At 34.9% G+C, this 21,861-nt stretch overlaps 5 protein-coding genes across 5 annotated transcripts; 4 read left to right on the forward strand and 1 right to left on the reverse strand.

Annotated features, from left to right (window-relative positions):
• The first annotated feature begins 65 nt into the window (after positions 1–65).
• Positions 66–3,193, forward strand: LOC107011806. Its single transcript, XM_015211456.2, has one exon. It carries the CDS (start codon positions 1,566–1,568, stop codon positions 2,373–2,375), a length of 810 nt encoding a protein of 269 aa, XP_015066942.1. The 5' UTR covers positions 66–1,565; the 3' UTR covers positions 2,376–3,193.
• Positions 3,194–3,220: 27 nt separating this feature from the next.
• LOC107011807 lies at positions 3,221–7,136 on the forward strand. Its single transcript, XM_015211457.2, has one exon. The coding sequence runs from the start codon at positions 5,150–5,152 to the stop codon at positions 5,954–5,956; it is 807 nt and encodes a 268-aa protein (XP_015066943.1). The 5' UTR covers positions 3,221–5,149; the 3' UTR covers positions 5,957–7,136.
• A 148-nt stretch (positions 7,137–7,284) lies between these two features.
• On the reverse strand, positions 7,285–9,127 carry LOC107011805 (protein GRAVITROPIC IN THE LIGHT 1). The gene has a single exon (XM_015211454.2). The coding sequence runs from the start codon at positions 8,956–8,958 to the stop codon at positions 7,522–7,524; it is 1,437 nt and encodes a 478-aa protein (XP_015066940.1). The 5' UTR covers positions 8,959–9,127; the 3' UTR covers positions 7,285–7,521.
• A 4,662-nt stretch (positions 9,128–13,789) lies between these two features.
• On the forward strand, positions 13,790–15,491 carry LOC107009387. Its single transcript, XM_027914307.1, is given in 2 exon segments — positions 13,790–15,000; positions 15,201–15,491. A coding segment is annotated over 1 exon segment (996 nt). The 5' UTR covers positions 13,790–13,998; the 3' UTR covers positions 14,995–15,000; positions 15,201–15,491.
• Positions 15,492–17,819: 2,328 nt separating this feature from the next.
• On the forward strand, positions 17,820–21,151 carry LOC107008810. Its single transcript, XM_015207998.2, has 7 exons — positions 17,820–18,019; positions 18,101–18,233; positions 19,291–19,394; positions 19,473–19,644; positions 19,754–19,894; positions 19,986–20,071; positions 20,183–21,151. The coding sequence occupies exons 1-7, from the start codon at positions 17,928–17,930 to the stop codon at positions 20,922–20,924; spliced, it is 1,470 nt and encodes a 489-aa protein (XP_015063484.1). The 5' UTR covers positions 17,820–17,927; the 3' UTR covers positions 20,925–21,151.
• Positions 21,152–21,861: the final 710 nt, after the last annotated feature.

Raw genomic sequence — 21,861 nt, forward strand, 5'->3', positions numbered from 1 at the left:
TGTATATACAATTTTGTAGTTATGATAGAAAAGAACAATATACAAGTGAAAGATTATATGGAAAATCTAATCTGTGTCTCTCTTTTTACATGATTTTGTTCCCCTCTGTGTGCAATTAACAGATATCTAAATTTATAATAGAATCATACTACTCTCGCATATCACAAGTTTCTAAGGCTGTTCCAACAACAGGATAAGCTTCTGAGTCTCCAATTTTTGTTGTCATTTTCTATAAAGATATAGCCATGAGAACCTAAAAATTGTTTAAAGATTAATGAGTAATTTAACCTATTTTGGGACCTAAATGAAAAAGAAATTGATAAATTCTTCAAAGGACATACGTCATATTAATTAGGTTTGCAAGTGTAGTTTTAATTGTGTTTGATCAGCTTCATCTGAGATTATTTCGTTTTCAGAGAACCATTAGTGTTTCTCCGCATGCTAAATCCCTTGATGGATGAACAAGTGAAAACTAAAATTATCATACTAAAAAAAGGGAGCAATTTCACTTTATTCTCCAAAGTTGCATAGAGTAAAAACATGAAGGCGTGAAGCTTCATAAAATATAATTGAAGGCATGAAGACAGCTTAATGTTTCACAGGTATTAGAACTCACCTACCATGACAGAAACTGATTTAAGGGTAATATCTGGACAAAAATGCACTCGTTTACAAATGAATATGAAATATTTCTTTGCTATTCGCTTTACCCACCATATCTTAACACATCCTAATCAATTAGTTAATACAGCTCACAATCTGATTTTCTTTGGTTCATATATCCAACTACTTGTGGTGTGTGGAAACCACCACCATTAGTAGAACCAAGTAAATTCTGTCCTTTCTGAATTTGACCTCAAAATTATAAGAAGTATTACACCTTGTCAAGAAGCTTGTACAGATATGCTCCTAGCACCTTGTCAAACAAATTCAAATAATAACCTTCCCATACGTGTACATTTCCATAAAATAAACTTCAAACGTGCAATATGAATTTTATATTGATCTACTAGCCCCTTTTAAAGTCTTTGACACCTTAAAATATCCCACTATTCTTTAATAATTTATATCTCAGTTATCTAAATATGTGTTGTTCTAGTAGTTGACAGATTTAAGCTTTTATGGAGGGGACAAGCTTAGGTGGCCACCTGTTACAGACAAAAACTAACTAAACAACTGAACAAGTAAAACAGGCTCCTTGAAGCTAATGCATCTTCAATCACATAATACCAATAAAAAAAATCATGTGTCATAGTATTGGCACCATTTCTGGAGACCCAAAAAGGGAATCTATTCAATACCCACATGATAATGAGATGCCTCACGTTCATCCCATAATACGAGGACTAATAAAAGTAATCAGCAGAGCCTTTGTTGGCCAAATGTGTAGCAGGTTTACGAGTTCCAAAAAGATCCAGCAATTCAATCACATGCTGATTTAATTAGGTTACTGCTCAATTTATCTCCTCCTATGGCTGTCTGCCTATAAATACCAACTTTGAAGCTTCAATTCAATCACCAGTTCGAGATATCCTCTCATCAGAAAAAAAAAATTAACATAAGAAATGGCTGCTCTTTCTTCAAAACCCAACCATGTTCGGTCAATCAGTTTCCCTGGGAGATCACACCCTACCATCCAGAGAGTAGAAGAAGAGCTCAACAAGCTCAAATCATTAGAAGCACCTGCTACACCAAAAGCAGACTCTGTGTACCATGGTCTACTCATATTGGAGAGATTATACAAGAGCATAGATGGTCTTCTCAACTTGCCTTCCCGTCAAACCCTATCCCAAAGTCTAGATGCTAAATGGGTTGACGATTTATTGGACAAATCAGTGAGGCTTCTTGATGTTTGCGGCACTACAAGGGAACTTGTCTCACAATATAAAGAAAAAGTAAGAGATCTTCAATCATCTCTCAGAAGGAGAAAAGGAGATTCAACTACAGATGACAGCGTTGAAAGATTTACCTCTTTCAGCAAGAAGATCAAGAGGGATGCCAAAATGTCTATCTTGACTCTGAAACAAATAGATCAAGAGACTGCAGTACCAGTCTTGCTAGATGCAGAACAAGATACAATAGCTGCAATTAGAGCACTTAGAGAAGCTAATGCAGTATGCATTTCAATTTTCCAAATGCTCTTGTCCTTCCTGTGTGTGCCACTTTTGAAGCCTAAGCAATCAAAATGGTCATTGCTTTCAAGATTGGTACACAAAGAGAGGATAACACCTGGAGTCCAAGAAGAAAACACGAGCTTAGAAACCAGGCTGGAAACCTTCGAGGCTTACCTTGACAGCTTTGAAAATGCACTGGAAGCTGTATTTAGGTGCTTGATTAGATCTAGAAGCTCGCTCCTCAATGTTCTTTCCTGCTAATTTGGAAGTTGTTATTCTATACTCTGTAAATTGTATATGAACAGTTTTGTAGTAATGTTAGAAATACATAAACTTCAAGTGAAAGATTATACACCACTTATTGCCTCTCTCTCTCTCAGATCAAAATTTAAAAGTTATGCCCGTGAATTTTACCAAAAAGAAAGCACTTTGCAGTATGTCAGGTTATGTTTGGGTAGCTCATATCCACTGAAATGGTCCTCTTAAAATTAGAGGGGAAACTGATAAAAATTCTTAGCACATTCATTACATACTTTACATAATTGGCTCCAAAAATCAAACTAATGAAAGATCATAATGACGATGAAGAATTTCTTCATTATTCTACTTATCCACCATTTTTTTTATGCATCACTAAAAAGTTAGAACTATAGCTTATGATCTGCTTAATCTTAGTTCATACTCCAGCTAGATATGGTGACCACTGTAACTATGACAATCTTAATTTTTTCATCATATGTCTTCTGCGATAATTGGAAGCACTAGATCTAATCAGGAGGCTTATCCAATCAAGTCTTTTTTTTCTAGCTCCTTCGCCAAATTCAAGAAAAGAAAAGAAAAATCAAGATCCAGCAAAAAGATCTGGCACAGATATCAGCAGGGCAAAACAGACAACATAACGTTCTTTCGAACAATTAAATGGAAAAATTAACACTGCCACTTTGCTTGAGTCAATATCAGTTTAATCTGACAGATTACTGTGGCCTTGCTCAGCAAGCTTAATTGCGTTGCTCCCAAAAAGTTTATAAGCAGTTCCTGAAAACGACCTGTATGCTCCCCAAATAAAAATTTAAAGGGAACTTGACTAACTAAAATGTGACTAGCACTCTTTTGAGGCTCAGCTTGACAACTTCAAAGGTAATTTGGAAGGAAATAGGTGCCTGTACATCACAGAGTTCTCTCCTAAAATTCTTCTTATGCGAATTGCGAAACTTTTATTGCACATGTGGAGTTGGCTAATTAGTTTTCACATATATAATGTTCATGGGAAGCTTAACAGCCTTCCTTTTGACCTGTTGGTCGTGCCTCACGGCGCCCCGTGGCTAGCTTTTAAGTGCATAGTGTTATGGACAGGCCTGCTAGACTTTGCAGAGCCAACTCACAAGTGTGTCTGTGCCTGTGTCAGAGATCTTCAATCCTCTGTCAGAAGGAAAAAAGGAGACTCAAGTGCAGAAGCCAGCTTAACCAGAGGAGCCCAAAAGTTAGTCCTGGTCTTAACTCTTAAAATAAATGGATGAAGAGATTGGTGAATCAGTATTCCAAGATTCAGATTTGGACACTACATATGTGATTAGTTACTAAGGGGAGCCAATTTAGTGTGCATTTTAATTTCGCAAAAGAATATATGAAAGTCATGCAGACAACATTAACTTTGAAACTTGACTGGAATCCTTCGACCGTCACCCTGAGTGCTTTAACAATGGATTTGAAGGAGCATTTAGGTGCCTGATTAGATCGAGGGGCTCTCTCCTTCATTTCCCTGCATACTTTAATATAAGATATCCCAGAGAGAATGTGAAACTCATGCTTTTGACTTACAAAAGTTTGTAAAATATGTAAAACCTCCCTCTCTTTGCCCTGAAGGGTGAGTTGTAGAGGACAACAATTATTCAGTCAATAATTTGATAAACATTAAACAAGCACAGCAAATCCAGCCATACATGCATGCACAAAATTAAATATTTCAATTTTCCAATACACTCATGCATCCATTATTTATTTAATTAAAAATTGCTAGCCACCTACTGCTGAACTAATTAAAAGGATAGAAATCATAACCATATCTTGGAAATCTTTGAGAAGAACTTCTTAGCTGTAATCTTCCGAATGGAGCCAAAGAAAATAAAAGGGTATCGTTGCACTGGCATGTATTAATTAGCTCTGCCTATATGATTTTTTATCTTCAAATCTTTCATACTGTAAGTAAGTTTTGTTTCTAAGTTTAGGTAATAATTCCGATTTCATTGTTTAGTTCTTCACAAAAATTGCAGAGTAAAAAGAAAAAGCTAAAGCATGAGAATAGATCAATATTCCACAGATATTAAAACTCACCAACTATATCAGAAACTGAGTCATGGGTAATATCAGGAAAGAAGCCCTCTCCTGCTATTTAATGATGTATTACTTTATTATTTCACCTTGCCCACCATATAATAAACATTTTAAACAATAAGATTATACAGCTCATATGTGCTCTCTACAGTTGATAAATAAGCTACTCATGGAAACCACCCATTATTTTAATCAAGTACATTAGGCCTTTCTAAATTTCTCAGAATTATTAGGAACATTACATGTAGTTGAGAAGCTAATCGAGATATGATTCCAACCCCTTGCCAAACAAATCCAAAAGAAAACTTCCATACATGTACATGTTCCATAAAATAAACTTCAGTCGTGCATTATGAATTTTATATTTAATATACTAGCCCCTTTGAAACTCTTGACACCTTAAAATAATCCCATTACTATGTAATTATTTTTATCACAATCATCTAATTATTTTGTGTTATAGTAGTTGATGGATTTAAGCTTTTATGGAGGAGACAACCTTTCCTGGATACATATTACATGACAAACACTAACTAAACTGAAGAAATAAAGCAATCCAGCCGTGCAATCACATGCTTATTTAATTAGGCCACTGTTCATCTCGTCACTCTTACTATGGTTGTCTACCTATAAATACCAACACTCGAGTTTCAATGCCAACACAAGTTTTAAAACTCCCCTCACCAGAGAGAAAATCATAAGAAATGACTGCTCTTTCTTCAAAACCTAATCACATTCGGTCAGTCAGTTTTCCTGGCAGATCACACCCAACCACCCAGAGAGTTGAAGAGGAGCTAAACAAGCTCAAATCTTTAGAAGTATCAGTTGCACCAGCAGCTGTGAGCAATGGTCTACTTGGTTTGGAGAAATCATACAAGTGCATTGATGATCTTTTCAACTTACCTCAAACCCTTCAAGCCCTCTCCCAGAATCTACATGCAAAATGGCTTGACGATTTATTGGATAAATCAGTGAGGCTTCTTGACCTTTGTGGCACAATAAGAGAACTTGTCTCACAATGTAAAGAAAATGTAAGAGATCTTCAATCCTCCCTCAGAAGGAGAAAAGGAGATTCAACTACAGATGACAGCATTGAAAGATTTACCGCTTTCATCAAGAAGATCAAGAGGGATGCCAAAAGATTAGTCTCCACTTTGAAGCAAATGGATCGAGTGACTGCAGTATCGGTCTTGCTAGATGCAGATCAAGATGCATTACCTGCGATAAGAGCAATAAAAGAAGCTAATGCAGCATGTCTTTCAACTTTCCAAATGCTCTTGTCCTTCTTGTGTGTGCCACTTTTGAAGCCTAAGCCATCTAAATGGTCACTGCTTCCAAGATTGGTAAACAAAGAAAGAATAGTTCCACTAGTCCTAGAAGAAAACATGAGCTTAGATACCAAGCTTGATAACTTTGAGGCTTATCTTGTCAGCTTCGAAGATGGATTGGAAGCAACATTTAGATGCCTGATTAGATGTAGAAGCTCACTACTAAATGTTTTCTCCTGTTAATGTGGCAGTTGATATTCCATATACGTTAAATTGTATATACACAGTTTTGTAGTTATGTGACAATCTTCAGGTGATTGAGTATACATCAATTTCGTGTCGTTTTATCTATTTATATCTATGTAGTAGTACATATGGAGTGTGCATGAATACTGCCATAAACTGTGTTAGTAGGACTATAATTCAAATACCTGAATAAGAGTCCAATTTAACATGTTATGTGTAGAGTTTTAGCATACAGGAAGAGTTTCTGCAGTATTTGTCAAAATCTGATGTCAGGTTAAGTTTTATCCCCAAAATAGTTTTAACCTGCAGTGCACAAATCAACTCAAGTCTCATAACAAATGCACTGCCAGGATGATAAAATCGGAGATATTACTCTACCTATGATACTAGATATGTTATGGAACAGAGAAAATACTCCCTCCCTTTCAATTTGTTTGTCTGGTTTTGACTTGGCAGTGAGTTTAAGAGTATTGCCCAAGAGTCCAAGACTATAGGGATACAACATTTGTTCTCTCAACCGATGTGGAACAATTAACAATTCCTCACAAGCTAATGGCTGGACATCTAACACATACAGGGGTCCAACGTTGTTAACAGATCGAGCTGGACATCTAACATGACATGAGCCGCCAATATCGGAAAACAGAAGAATGGAGATAAGGTCTTGTGTCTGATACTATGTTAAGAAAATGGACCTCAACCTAGAAAGCTAACTCGTGAGATAAGGATAGCCAAAGACCATTAAGTAGACAACAAGCTCAATCTCTGAACCAATGTGGGATAAGGCGCAATTTTGATGTTCATAAGACGCGTTCCTATAAATGAAGCATCTAGAATATGCAACATCCGAACAGAAAAAAAAATCAAATTAATAGAAACAGAAACTATTGTGACAACATGTTTCACAAAAATAAATACAGCATAGGAAGAAGTCCACCTAACCTTCTAGGAGGAAGCTACACAGAAAGTCAGTCTTCTTTATATCCTTCTGTTTGACTACATTATATAGAACGAATATAAGCTTCCAGCTGCAATGGAACCCTATATGTTCAATGAAACGTCAAAAACAATAACCATGAAAAGTTCACAGGACTGATCTTGAAAAGAAAATGAATGTCATACATATACAAAGAATTTCTATCCTACAGCCAGTGGCCTAGACCCAAAAAAGGGGCTTTTATCAACTTACTCAAAGCATCATAAACTAAGTCCAATATTAGCATACTGTATCAGTAACAAGAAAAGAAAGATGAACATGCACAAAGTTGTACCAAAACTGCAAAAATTAGTAAAAGGGAACTTAAGGTTCGAAGATACCCATTATATAGGTGATAGATTCATTTCACAAAGCCGAGCAAAAATTACATTTTAAAGTCTACTGGAGCAAAACTTATACTAACCTTTTGAAGTTTACCGGCAAAGAAAAGACATAATTTCAATCATTGTTTTGCACGGAAAAGATCCCCAAGTCAAATATATCAGTTTTTATTTTGATACCAACTAATACGACTAATACATAGACAAGGCAAGTAGTGCATGACTAATTTATGTCCATCCCAAACTTAAAACCCATTTTTGGGGACTAAATAAACCCTAGCCTTAACAACTGATCCATTTCCAAGCTTAAACCCGGGACTAACTGGAAACCCGACAACTAGACCCATACCCATTCTCCCTCCTATCCCCATGGAAATGGAATACTTCACCACACTTTCCATGTACTTGGGGTGAAACTCCGATCCATTGCTTGCCTCAAAGTGACTTGGCGGAGGATCCAAAGAAAAGGCCAGCAAATGCAGCAGCCAAACGGCCTTTGCTAGCCCAAGAAACTCTCCGTAAAACTGACTCCTCGGATGGTTCCCAGCCAGTACCTGACGCCTCTGCTCCAAATCACCAAACAAAGACTCCTCCATTTTAGGATGCACGATGGCCAAATACTTCTTGAAACAGAAGTTCCCAAAACTACAAGTTGGGAGAATTCCCAGAAGTTCCATTGGGTCCATGGCTTTCATGTCCCTGTACTGTGTATAACACTCCCGGCGGTGCTGGTCTGGGTGGAGGAGTGATGACAAGCTTCCGTCCATGTAGAATGTCTCGTGATCGAATCCTTGGAACATTTTGCGGTTCACATAAGATTCCAGTGCGTACTTTGCATGGTTGGCTCCGACAATTGAATCCGCCGTTGGTGTGGTGGAGTTAGATGAAGCAGCTTCAATGGATCTCACTGCCGCCGCAATGTCCCAGTGAGCAGAGCGCATCAAAGAGAGGAGCATACTCGTGAAGGATTTAGAGGCTTCTTTTACTGAGCTTACTGTAGATTCGAACAGGTCAGGTGCCGGCGACATATTAACTGGAGTTTGACTGCTGCAGTTAACTCTCCGTTTTGACTTGTTTTTCTTTCCACTATTGCTGCTCAGCAACGTCGCCGTTTTTAGCTTCTCCTTCAAATCATCGATCTCAATATCCTTTGCCTTCACCTCTTGCTTCAGTTCTTCCACGGCTGACTCATACGGCGCTACCACTTCTCTCAGCGTCGCTGCCCCGACTCTCCAGTCCCCTCTTTCACTTCCACCGCCGACATTCCGCCGGAATCTTTCCCTCAACACTCCAAGCCTTCGCAGTTCAGATATCACAGCCACGTCAGCCACGCGCATTTTATCCTGATCCCAAGGACAATGCGCCTCCTGTAGACTAACGTAAGCCTTCTTCATTGCCGACACTGCATCAAACACTTCCCCTAAAAGCATTTCCATTTCATTTACTTTCTCAGTTCTTATTTCCTCATTTTTTACCTCGAAATTCTGGAATTTTTCCAGAGTTTCCACATAAGGTGAGTGTTCTTCTTCTTCTTCTTCGTCTTCGGTAGTGTACTTGTCATCTTCAGATTCGTCGGCGTCACGAGCACCAGAGATGTGGCCGTTGGAGGAAAGTGGGTGGAGCAAGCAAGAAGCAGTGACACGTTGGATCAGATCCGAGAAATTGGAAACCTTGTTGGCCATTTTCTAACACAGTAGCAGCAATTTTGGGATCAAAAGTGAAAGAAAACTGACAGTCCACGATGATATGGTTCACAAGTTTAGTTATTTACATTCAGGACCGATTTATTTTACAATTAATTATCTCTTGTTCTTCTTATCTTTCGTAGAAAATAGTCAAAATGTTCCTTTTAATTGTTGGTGATCTTTTCTAACCTTATCTTTTATTTCCAATTCCAACATATTTTAAATATGTCATTCCACTAATCGTAATAATCAGATAAGAGTGAATTAGAACTCTTTTAATTGTTATTTGGACCTTTTAAATTGCTTAAGTATATATTTTGGACTTCTTAAATTTTCAAATGCATACTTCAAATTGTTGTATATGAAACTTATTTTAAAATAGGAGCGAGTATCTTTTCAACAAGAAAACATACAAGTACTGTGGGTGTGCTTGGTACGGAGGAAAATATTTTCTATGAAAAATGGTTTTTTTGAAAACAGTAAATTTTAAATTTATTTTTTCATATTTGGACGGTGAGTTTAAAATATTTTTCTGAAATAATTTTAAGTGTTTGATTTATGAATGAAAAATATTTTTGAGATATATCTTTTATTTTTACTAGAGTAGAAAATAATTTATGAAATTGAAAAAAAAATTAAAAATAATTTTTATTTGGGGTGTTGGTGGGGTGTTGGTGGGGTGTTGGAGGGGATAGGAGTGAAAAAATAAAAATTTAAACTTTATAGCATTTTTAAAAAATAAAATTAATTTTTTTGGGAGTTGGGGATGGGTAGGGGGCTGGCCGGGGAGGGAGGGAGGAGAGGGTAAAGTTTAAAAATAAAAATTTGAAGTTGAAAATATTTTTAAAAAGTAAAATAATTTTTTGGGACAGGAGGTGGGGTCGGGGAGGGGATAGGGCTGGCCGGTGGTGGGTGGGTGGGGGTCAAGGATCGGGTAAAAAAACATAAAATTTTAAAATTGAATTTTTTAAAAATAATTTCTCCAAAAAAAAATGTAATTTAAAATTGGAGGAGAGTTTTTGAAAATGTTTTTTTTAACTTTTTAAGTTTGAAGGGAAGTCATTTTCCTTAATTTTAAGGAAAATTAGTTGATTTAGAAAACATTTTCCAAAACTTTTATTTTTAGCAAACATGAAAAAATTGGAAAATATTTTCCAGAAAATGTTTTCCTTCCTACCAAACACGAGAAAATTGAAAAATATTTTCTACCAAACACATACACTATATATATATATATAATAGAAACTAGAAGAACAAAATTAAAATAATACATTTGGAAGAAATAATACATACAATTTTTTTAAAAAAAAAAATTAATTCAATCATTGCTTCGTCCAAATTAATCCTTTGAATTTGAGATTTGAATCAAAATCATCCTTTTGTTTAATGTGAAATATTTATAGTCAATCAGAATATTTTTATTTATCTCATTTTGATTTTCGGATAGCGTTAGGTTGGAGAGGATGAGCCGCTAGGGTGGGCGAGGGTTCTTTTTCTCCTTCTTTGGATTAAGAAGGAGTGGTTGGAAAAAAATGGTGTGTGATCAGATCTGAAACACAAATTGATGAAGAATTGTTTTTTCCTTTACTTTAAAAAGGTTATGTATATGTATCACCTGAATTTAACGCCAAATTAGGAAGTTAAAGAAGAAGGTATTACGTATGTATATCTCACCCTCATGATGAGTGTTGAAGAGACACTTTAAGTAGGATACCAATAAAACTTTTCTTCAGATGACTCATTTGTCACTCATAAATCATGTAACACTTTTGGATACATCAATCTAAAGTTAATTTTCACTTTTGTGCAATCATAGTGTATGACGAATCTTCTAGATATATCCTTAATTGCTAGTATTAAATAATATCCACGCCAATAAGAATAATTTTCAACTTTTTTTTGGATGCATCAAACAAAAGTTTCCACTTTTTGCAAAAGAATAATCATAGTGTATGATGAGATTCTAGATAGGACCATATCCTTGCTGCTATTGCACATAATAATTTTAAACAAACAAAAGTTAAAAGCAAATATAGTTTATTCAGATGTATTATATGTATGCAACAAGGTACTATAACGTGTCATTCCATGATGAATGGTGAAGTATAATACTACCTTTTGAGCTACCTAAGTAAAGATTCCGGGACACTTGTTGATTGCTAATTAAGTACATATGCATATAATTAGCTCTTGGATAAAGAGTAATTAGAGGGAAATCTAAATGGGACTTTGTGAGGATCTTCAGATACAATAAATTATAACCACTCTCAGATATGGTACACTGAAAATATTATATGCTCAAAAAGTATATTCATCCCCTATTTCCTTGATATGAGGAAAATGAACCAAAAATATACACTTGAACATTGCACCAGGTGTTTTATATTTACTCTTATTCAAAACTTTTCTTGCCATCAAAGCAAACATTTCATATTTTTATATTTTTATCTGCTAGATTTGGGATTTCAATGCAAGCAAATGGGAGCCTGCTTTAGTTATATTTAAATATTTTTACATCGTTGATATATAGTGTTTAGATTTATATTTAATTTTTTTTAATTTTTAGACAGAGTAAAAGCGTAAATATTTTTTCAACTATCAGTATATTGTTATGAACTATAGTCATGGTTGGTAATGAAAGAAAATAAAATAAATAACCCTACCAATTGAAGTGCATTACTGCTTCTATCTAAATTATTAAGATGTGGATAGGTAGCCCAAAACAACACGGTATGGAGGAGTTAAGAAAGGGACTACCAAACAGCTATACACAAATTCATTGTTTGTGACAAGTGCCCCTCTCATTTGACATTTAATGAGTGTGTCCAAACCCAACTACTAGCTAGCCATAGCTAAGTATAGTGAGTGGCCACCACCTCCTAAACTTTCATTATATGCTTATTTTTATATTTATTTTTTCTATTTTGCAATAGTATGAATTATGATCCTAGAAACTTCCATTCACCCAACATGATGTATATTCAAATATACTATTTCCATGATTAATTATTATAGTTTTCATGTTGATGCATGTCTCTAGCTCTTACAAAATTTGCAACTCTTGGGATCATTGTTTAATGACCTATGATAAGTTCTCATGTAACTTTTTTAGGTTACATTTTGGAGAATAAAAGAATATGTATGTACTCACACGAATTTGTCCATACAAAATCAAAGTCAATGCAATGAAGCACTAGGGATTAAAGAACCAAACGTGATATAAATGGTATTCCTTTATTTCATGTTTACTTTTCTTTTTAGTCTACTTAAAAATAAATATGTCTATTTTTATCTAACAGTTCTTTAATTATAATTTTTTTACATGATATCATTAAAATTGCAAAAGTAAAGCTTAGTTTGATAGAATATATTGACCATAAAATTAAAAAAAAAATTATTTTCTTAAACCAAATTAAAACAAAACAAAAAAATTCAAACGAAATCTCTTTTATTTCAATTTATATGATAGTATTTTTCTCAATTAAACATAATTGCGTAATTGATACCATTAACATTATTTGGGTAAGTGCTTGGACCTGGGAACACTGAGATAACATGCCTCTCATACGAGCACAGATGTAGTACCCACCTTATAACTTGATGAGTTGTCTCAATATAAACAAGATTTAACCACCATATGTAGCAATATAGTACTAGTATGTCTCTCTAGATCTTACTCTGTGAACTTAAATTCAATCTTTGGTTGTACATTTATGCTTTAATTTAATGTCCAATCCAAAAGTACTTCCAATCCAGACAAATTTTGGGAGCCCACACCCATTTTTCTCTATGCCAACCGACTTTTCTGGATGAATGAACCTTTGTTAAGCCCGAGCTGGCGGTGGCCTAGATGCTTGAGAAAAGTAATAAATTAAGCTTAAAAAAATCTAAAGTTTGTACTACATAAATCCTTTAAATAAATAAAATATTGAAGAGAGATATGCCACTATCCCTATCATTATACTATAGTTGATGCAAGTATGAAAGTTTTTCTCCTGTTTGTTGGTCGAAGTCTTGACAGATAGAATTATGAAAAAATAATAATTTAAAAACTAAATAAGATTATAGTTATATATTTTTATTGGATTTCGCGTAAACATCTGATCCCAAATTATGAATTATGATCGGGAGTGGGGCGAGTCCCGAGTTTAATCTTGATGGGACTCCCCAGTGAAGTTCGAATTAAGTTCCGCCCTGAAATTGGGAGTTGGGCATAGGGTTAGGGTTGGAGTTGGGTAAAGTCTCGTGTCGAAGTCAAGAGTAAATTGGGAGTTGGGCCTAGGGTTAGGGTTGGAGTTGGGTAAAGTCTCACGTCGAAGTCAAGAGTAAAGTAGGTCTTGGATCAGCAGCGGGGTAGAAGTATAGTCAATGTCATGAGTCGAATCTTGGGTCCTGGGATAAGGCTAAGGAATCGGGTCAAGATTAGGTCATGAGTTGAGTCAGTGTCGGGTCACGCGTATGTTCTTCGTCAGGCCTAGGTCTAGTTAAGGGGATCAAGTTCTAAGTCGAGGTGGAGGTTAGGGTTGTGTCTTGGGTCATTCTCAGGTCTAGGGTCGTTGTCGGGACAGGAGTCAAGATCCGTGTTACAAAATAAGACTTAAATCTGGTATCATAATATTTGTCTAAATTATACTTAAATATTTTTGGTTAATATTTTGGTTTTACTAACCAAACATAAGAAAAATAAATAATAAAAGAACACTTATTTTTATGAGAGAACATTTTTCTTTCGTACCAAACACACCCTTTAAGCTTAAAAAATCTAAGCTTGTACCAAATAAATCCTTCAAATAAAAAATAAGAGAGATATGCCTCTATCCCTATCATTATACTATAGTTGATGTAAGTATTAAAGTTGTACTCCTGTTTGTTGGTTGAAGCCTCTGACAGATAGAACCGTAACAAAAAAATTAAAAAACCCACACTTTGTTCACATGTACATCACATTGACACATTATTCCAAATTAACTATTCTTTTCTCCCAACTTTTGTCTCCTTCCATGATATTTTGCATATATAAAACAACCAGCTTAAAGAATGATTCATGAACATAACCTGTTTTGAAAAAGGAAAAAAAAAATGAACCTTTCAACAATTCGAACGATGGCTGCTCTTTCCCCAAGGTCTCATTCTCATAACTCTTACCGTACCCGTTGTGTTAGTTTTCCTGCTAGATCACACCCCAGCACAATCAAGATTGAGCAAGTTCTGAACAAAATCAAAACTTGGGAATCATCTTCTCCTTTATCTCCAAAAGCAGAAGAAAAAACCCAAAATGCCCTGTCAAGCGGCCTTGTAGAATTGTACGAGTGTATAGAGGAACTCCTCGCGTTGCCAATGACTCAGAGGGCGCTTCTCCAGCATCAAGATGACAATTTTGTGAAGGAATTGCTGGAAAGATCAGTGAGATTCATAGATATCTGTAGCAATACAAGGGATACCGTTATGTGTTTGAAAGAAAGCGTGAGAGAACTACAATCCGCGCTTCGAAGAAGCAAAGCAGGAGATGATTTATTGACTATTGAGGGTAGTGTAAATGCTTATATTTCTTCAAGAAAAAACGCTCAAAAGGAAATTGAAAAATCCCTTACTATACTGAAACAGATACATAACACCCCATCAGCCACAATGAAAGACTCTCAGCTCTCTGCTATAATAAGAGTTCTTGAAGATGCCAGTTTCACAACTATTTCTACTTTCCAGTCATTGCTGATGTTTCTTTCTGTGCCAGCCTCGAAACCAAAGTCCAATAAATGGTCATTGGTTTCGAAGCTAGTACATAAAGGGGTTGTAGGCAGTGAAGGGCAAAGGGAAAAGCTAACTGAATTGGAGAAAGTTGACACTGCACTCAACAGCTTGCTGGATCATGTTTCTGGACATGAAGAGGAAGTGGAAAGTTTTGAATTTGCACAAAAGAATCTGGAGAATTTGGAGAATAGCATTGAGGATCTTGAAAATGGATTGGAAATGTTGTTCAAGCTTTTGATCCGGACAAGGGTGTCTCTACTCAACGTACTTTCTCTCAGTAGATAAATCAAGGTATCATGCATAACAGCTCAAGTATTTTTTTGCATGATTGAAGCTGTGATGTATAGATATTGAATTTCTAGTCATTGAGTACTGTAGATGAACATATTGTGTATAGTATTAGCAGCTAAGGGTAAAGAGGATTAAGAAACATGGACAAAGTTTTCCAATTTCCTAATCTTTTTCTCTGTTTGTCTTGTGTGTTATTCCAGTTTTACAGATTAGTGCCAAAATTTTGCAGAGGTGCTAATTCTGGCCAAGATTAGTTATTATTTGGACTTGTAAGGATTTAGGCCCAAAGAAGTCCAAGAGTGTGTGCAAGTAACATGTAGCTGTTAATGGGCTGATATGATATGAGTAGGCCCATTCAGTATTTCAGTCCATTAAGGGATTTTAGCCCCTTCTTGTGTATGTTCATTCTGTACTATATAATCCATTAATTAATGGATCTAATTGCTCATTGTGTATGAAATTTGTGAATTTCTTTTTGGATGCTTCTTAAATTGATCTGTTGCAGGTGTAGTAACTAAATGGGTGAAAACCCCTTCCTTTTTATTTGGTTATAATAATGTGTTCAAATTAATACTATAACAATGATGCTAAGATATCTATAGAACAAGAATGATAGTGAATCTTTTTAACAACTCGAATGGGATATTATTAACAAAGGCTTAAGCCATATACAACCCCTTAAAAATTTTCACATATTTTACTTAAATATCTCAATTTAGCCTTGTACCTATCCAACACTTAAATCTTAAAAATTTTGTACCTATTTGATACAAAATAATTAAAAATAAATTGTTTCAAACTCCTCCACATAACAAACATACCAATAAAAGAATGACATATGTCATTGGATCTAACTTTTTTAAAAAACTCTATTTAAATAAACCAAAATGAATATTAAGAAAGTAAAATTTTATCATTTTGAATTACCCTCCCCATCTGTCTTCTTACCTATTTCCATGGCCTTCCAATTTCCATTGACACTGACGCCGATGCCAGCAGCCTAGAAAATCATCATCCGACCTCTTTCTTCCCCCTTGAATCGACCTACATCTTTCTTTCCTCCATCGAATTATATTCCTTTCACTAACGTCGGTAGTACACCATTGTTGTCCACCTAAGCTAAATACCCATTCTCTTCCATTTTGATATCATCAAAATCATTCATTATCTTTATCTTTTTTCATCGGAATGAATGGAGCTTCACCAAAATTTTGAAAGAGTGAATCTACATTAAAAGAAAAGGAAAAAGAAGAATTGCAGAGGATGAGAGAGAGAGGTGGAGGGGGTGAGGTAGGGTGGTCTGCTGTGTAAAAAAAATTATGGATGAAAATGGCACAGAGAACTGGGTTGGGGAAGAAGATTACTTTTTTAAAAAAAAATATATTTTTTTTCCTTAATTTTGGTATATAAGTTACGAAAGAAGAAGAAAAAAAACTGATGTAAAAAGAGTGTAATCCACATTTTTTAACATGTCAATATTTCGTGTTTGATATAAATAACTTTTGAATAAATAAAATATTTAATAAATATAAAAATAAAATAAAATATTCAAATAGATTATGAATTCAGGGCGACATATGACTTAACCTATTAACAAATATAAACACCACAAGAGAGCCTTCTAAAAGAATGTGCTTTGGGGTTTAAAACTTATTTAAATAATCAGACTGAGATAACTTGTAGAAATTTATGAACAAGAGAAAATTGATATTCAACCACTACAAATTTAGGACCAAACTTAACTAAAGTTCTAAGATAAAAAAAATAAAATAATAATAATAAAAAAAGATAGGACCAAACTTTAAGATGTTCAAAATTAGAATATCTAGTCCAGTATAAATAGATCAAGTAATGTTCAATTATCTTATAAATTAATGCTATATGTATTATATAATATTTTATAATAGAAATCTATTTAAATTATATACTTATTATAATAATTAAAACAACAAAATAGTCAATTATTTTTACTTTTTTCTAAAAAGACTATCAAATAAAATAATTAAGTGTATTCTACCTAATATTTTCAAGAAAAAAATTTAAGATTGTTGGGTATAAGCAAACTTCTTGATTTTTTATTTATAATTCAATAGTAATTTTAAGTTTGATCTATTTTTGGAGATTGCTTCAAAATTTGGAGAAAGCTTGAGTGAAATTACTCCCAAAAAAGTTTGGCTGGTTAAAGTCAGAAAGTTTGCTTATTCCCAATCTTAATTTTTTTTCTTGAAAATACTAGTTTGGATACACTTAATTACTTTATTTAATAATTTAAAAAAATAAAAAAGTTAACAGCTTTTTTTTTTTATTATTATAATGAATATATAATTTAAATGAATATCAATGATAAATTATTTTATAGTACACATGTCATAGGTCATTGAATATTACTTGACCTAATATTACTTAATCGGATATTTATCCTCCAAATTGTTTGAATTTTTTGATCAAATATTTTTAAAAATGTATTTTTCTTTCAATTCATAGAAGAATAATAACAATTTATAATAATTTTTAATATATAGATTTGATTTTATAAACGTATCATAATTTTCGTTTATTTAAAATATTGATGGTATCTTAATGGTGAAGACGGTAGTGTGAAAAAAGGTAGGAAGAAAAAGCAAATGTGAAAAGGAGAAGAAAAGTCCAAAGTTCACTGTTCGAAATCTTGAATATACATGGGATCCTCCATAATAAGACCCCTACAAACCAACGCCACGTCGTTAGCAAAACAACGGCTCTTTTGTCTATGTCGGTCGTCGCTCCTAGCTGGGCCCACAAATACCGCCACGTCATCCACTTTTGATATAATCATATTTTTGTTGTCGTCCCAAACGACCGTTACACATACAACCCTGTTCTCTTCTTCACTACCATTCTCACACACACTCTTCTCACTGCTTCACTCTCTCTCTTTTAACAAGAAAATGACAGTAGCAAACGCTGCCACCAAGCACTGCAAGAAGGCCATGAAGATGGGTCTTTCTCTCTTCTGCAGAACCTTCAATTCTTCTAAATGGTGAATTTCAATTTTATTTCTTTTTTTTTGAATAAAATCATTCCTTTTTTTTTTTACATTTTTTTTTGTGTGTGTATGCAGCAAGACAATGGCAAAAATGACGGTGGCGAGAATAAAATTGCTGAGAAACAAGAGGGAGGTGGTTGTGCGGCAAATGAGGAGAGACATTGCTATGCTTCTTGAATCCCATCAGGATGCCACTGCTCGTATTCGGGTACTTTTTTTTTCCATTTTCGTATTTAACCTCTGATTTAGGGTTGGGGCTTGTTTGTTTGATTGATTGATGGATGGATTAATGGAATAATTTATATGCAATCTCGAAATCAAATCGTAGGAATGGGGAATTTGGTATATCATGCTTGGGGTGTCAGTCCGAGTCATGGTGGCTAGCTCTCTCCTGTTGCTGTTTAGAATTAGTATTGAAACCCTTGTGAATCATTTAGCTTGAAACATACAATTTTTGCTTTGCTTCAAGATTATAGGGTTTCTACATGTGGATAGAGCTGACTTCTTTTTAGGATCTTTTGGGGCTATTCACCAAAACCTGGAGGCTGTGATTAACTTAATCTCGTTGAAGTATCTTGATTGTAGTTATGATTTTTCTCATTCTGAAACACTTTGTTTACTTTAGAATTATGTGTTTTTGCTAAAACCCTCTTTGCTTCTTAATTTAAACCATGGGATTTAGATACTGAATTTCCCTCCTCCTCCAAGCTTTATGCAGCTATGCTGGATATCTACCTTAATTTTGAGCCAAGATACCTCTGCCATACCTCTTTCTGGTGTGCCTATAGATTGGACTAATCAATGTGATATGAAATAACTCTTCTGTTTAATGCAAAGTCGAAGGTATATTGGAAACAACCACTCTACTCCACAAACGTAGGGTACGATCTCATACATCCTATCCTACCCTCCCCAGACCTCACTTGTAGGATTACACTGGGCATGACAGTGTGGGTGATCTTGAAGTTGCTTAAAAAGACACATAATATTATGCACTATGAGGGGGCAGAAATACATTATGTGTTTATCTTTCGGGCAAGGGATTTTGTTGAAAGTTATCTTTCACGTCTATAATGGTGGATATCAATAAACCTCTTCTATTTTGATACACCAACATGTGGTTTTAGAATGACATATTTTTCAAGTTAAAGTGGAATCTTCTTACTTCTATTGCTCATGATCCTTTTTAAGAAGTTACTTTTCTTAGGGTTGTCTCTTTCTACTAATCGTTTGGAAAGAACACTCACATGCTTCATTTTTTATAGGTCGAACATGTAATAAGAGAACAAAATATATTGCAAGCAAATGAGATCCTCGAGCTCTTCTGTGAACTTATTGTGGCTAGACTAACAATTATTGCAAAGCAAAAGTAAGATGTCTCAAGCTATTAATTTTTTTTTAAGGTTAGAAGACAAATAACCTTGATTTCTATATCTGCCTGTTGCAGGCAATGTCCAGCTGATTTGAAAGAGGGGATATCAAGTTTGATTTTTGCTGCCCCAAGGTGCTCAGATATTCCAGAATTGATGGGAATCAAAGATGTTTTTGAGAAGAAATATGGAAAAGATTTTGTTTCAGCAGCGACTGACCTGCGACCCAATGCTGGTGTAAACCGGACGGTAATCATATTTCTTCTCTTGAAACTTGTGGCTCTCTTTATCATAATAAATATATCTATATTTGTGTGCTTGGGAGGGGTCTAAGAGAAGTGGGTAATTGTTGCTACAGCTCATCGAAAAGCTCTCTGTGAAAACTCCAAGTGGTGAAGTCAAACTAAAAATCATGAAAGAAATAGCCAAAGAATACCAGGTTGAATGGGACACCGCAGATTCAGAGATGGAGCTTCTCAAGCCACCAGAAGAGCGTATAGTGTGTCTCTATCTCAAAATCCATCTATATCTGAATATGATGCCAAACGTGTTCGATGACCATCTAACTAGCAACTATTCTCTTTGATCAGGAAGGACCAAATGGCTTTGTAAGTGCCACTAGCTTACCCCTGAAGCCAGCCTCAAAGCAACCTGCTGAGCCTAACAACCTCCGAAGGTATTCATTGATAGGTTAAAGTTTGTTTCCCGCCCTACTATTAAACCATGATTTTTCTTTTGTTTTCTTTGAGAAAAAAAGGTTTTGACTTGGTTGGTCAATTACTAACAGCTCTTCAGATGACGGAGAATCGGAAGTTGCCAAATTTGATGACCCAGCTTCAGCTGCTAAAGCAGCTGCTGAATCTGCCAAGCAAGCAATTGCAGCTGCTGAAGCAGCTGCATATCTAGCCAGTAAAGACGCAAAAGCATCTTCTGCTGGTTGTCACTACTCTCCGAAGAATGCAACTGCTGACAATATCCCTTTCATTTCTGCTGCTCAGGCTCCCAAGTTCTCGCAAAATGAAGTGGCACCACCTTCTCAGTCCATAGTTGATCTTTACGATATGCACTGGAGTAGTAAGAACATCAGGAATTCCGAAAATTCTCATAGTTCTGCTGGTGAAGAGATGCCATTAGATATGAAAAGATCACAGAAGTTTGACAGGAGACATAGCTATAATGTTCCATCCTCAAATCGTAATGTTCAGTATGATGATTCAGACTGTGACGAGGAAATCGAGATGGAAGATCCGCCGAGTGGGACATATAAACCCAGCCCACCAACTGATATTGATGGTGGGAAGTTCTACAGAAGGCACAGCTACAATGTTCCATCAGCACATTCAGGTGTCAAGTTTGATGAATCAGATGGTGAAGAAGAGATGGGAACTCACGAATTCACTAGAGGAACCAATCGAGCCCCTAACCGTCCTGCACCTCATGTGCCTCGGGTTCATCCCAATTTACCTGACTACGACAAACTTACTGCTCGCTTCGAGTCTCTCAAGTCCCAGAAATCTCGTCGTACCTAGATTATCCAGGGTTCATGAAGTCAGATACATTTTGTGCCAGCCAGTCCAATATTATTGTATACAGTACAGAAATCAAATGATATGTTAAAAATGGTTCATTTATAGTAGGTCATTTCGTGGAGCTCACTTATTGCCTTTGTGTTGACTTTACAAATTTTGGTGTAATAAATCTTGGATATCCATTTTACAAGGTTGTTCATTTTGCAGATCACTCTGTTTCTTTGTTAGATATATTTCCTGTCAATTCTTGAGTTTGATGGTGTATATATGATATCCATATGCAGCTGTCTCACCAAGCAATTCCTGTCTATTCTTGAGTTTGATTTTTTTTCTATAGTTGAAATTTTGAGAGAATAAGAACTTCGGTTCTTTTTTATTTTTCAAGACAATTTGGGGTAGGGAGAGGGAAGATGGAGAACTCTCGCCTAAGAGGTAAAAGTTGAAGTAATTAATCAACTACGTTATTAAGATTTTTTATAATTTTGGTTTAAATCTTTGATCAATTGAGAAAAAGGTTCGGAAGCATTTTTCTTGTCTTGCTCCTTAAGGTCAACTTAGCATCGATGTGTTATAATACAAAATAGTGATAATTTAGATAGTTAAATGAAACAATGAATAATTAATACATCAAACTCTAGAAAAGATAATAATTTATGTATTTTACCGTTATCTAAAAAGAGTTATAATGATCTTAAGATTTTTTATTATTCCATAACATTTGTTATTGTTAGTAACCTTTATCTTTCAAGTTTCAAAAATAGAACATACTCATTGTAGTCTCAAATTTTCTTACCCTAATTTAAGTTGTTTATTTTTTATACATTCTCAGCATAACTTCTAAATCCTAATACAACCAACCAAATAATGAAAAATAATGACATATTCTTAACTTAGGTGGTTGATTACTTAAATTTTCACGTTATGAACGCGATACAAT

Source organism: Solanum pennellii, chromosome 2 (genome assembly GCF_001406875.1).
Source record: "Solanum pennellii chromosome 2, SPENNV200".
NCBI lineage: Eukaryota > Viridiplantae > Streptophyta > Magnoliopsida > Solanales > Solanaceae > Solanum > Solanum pennellii.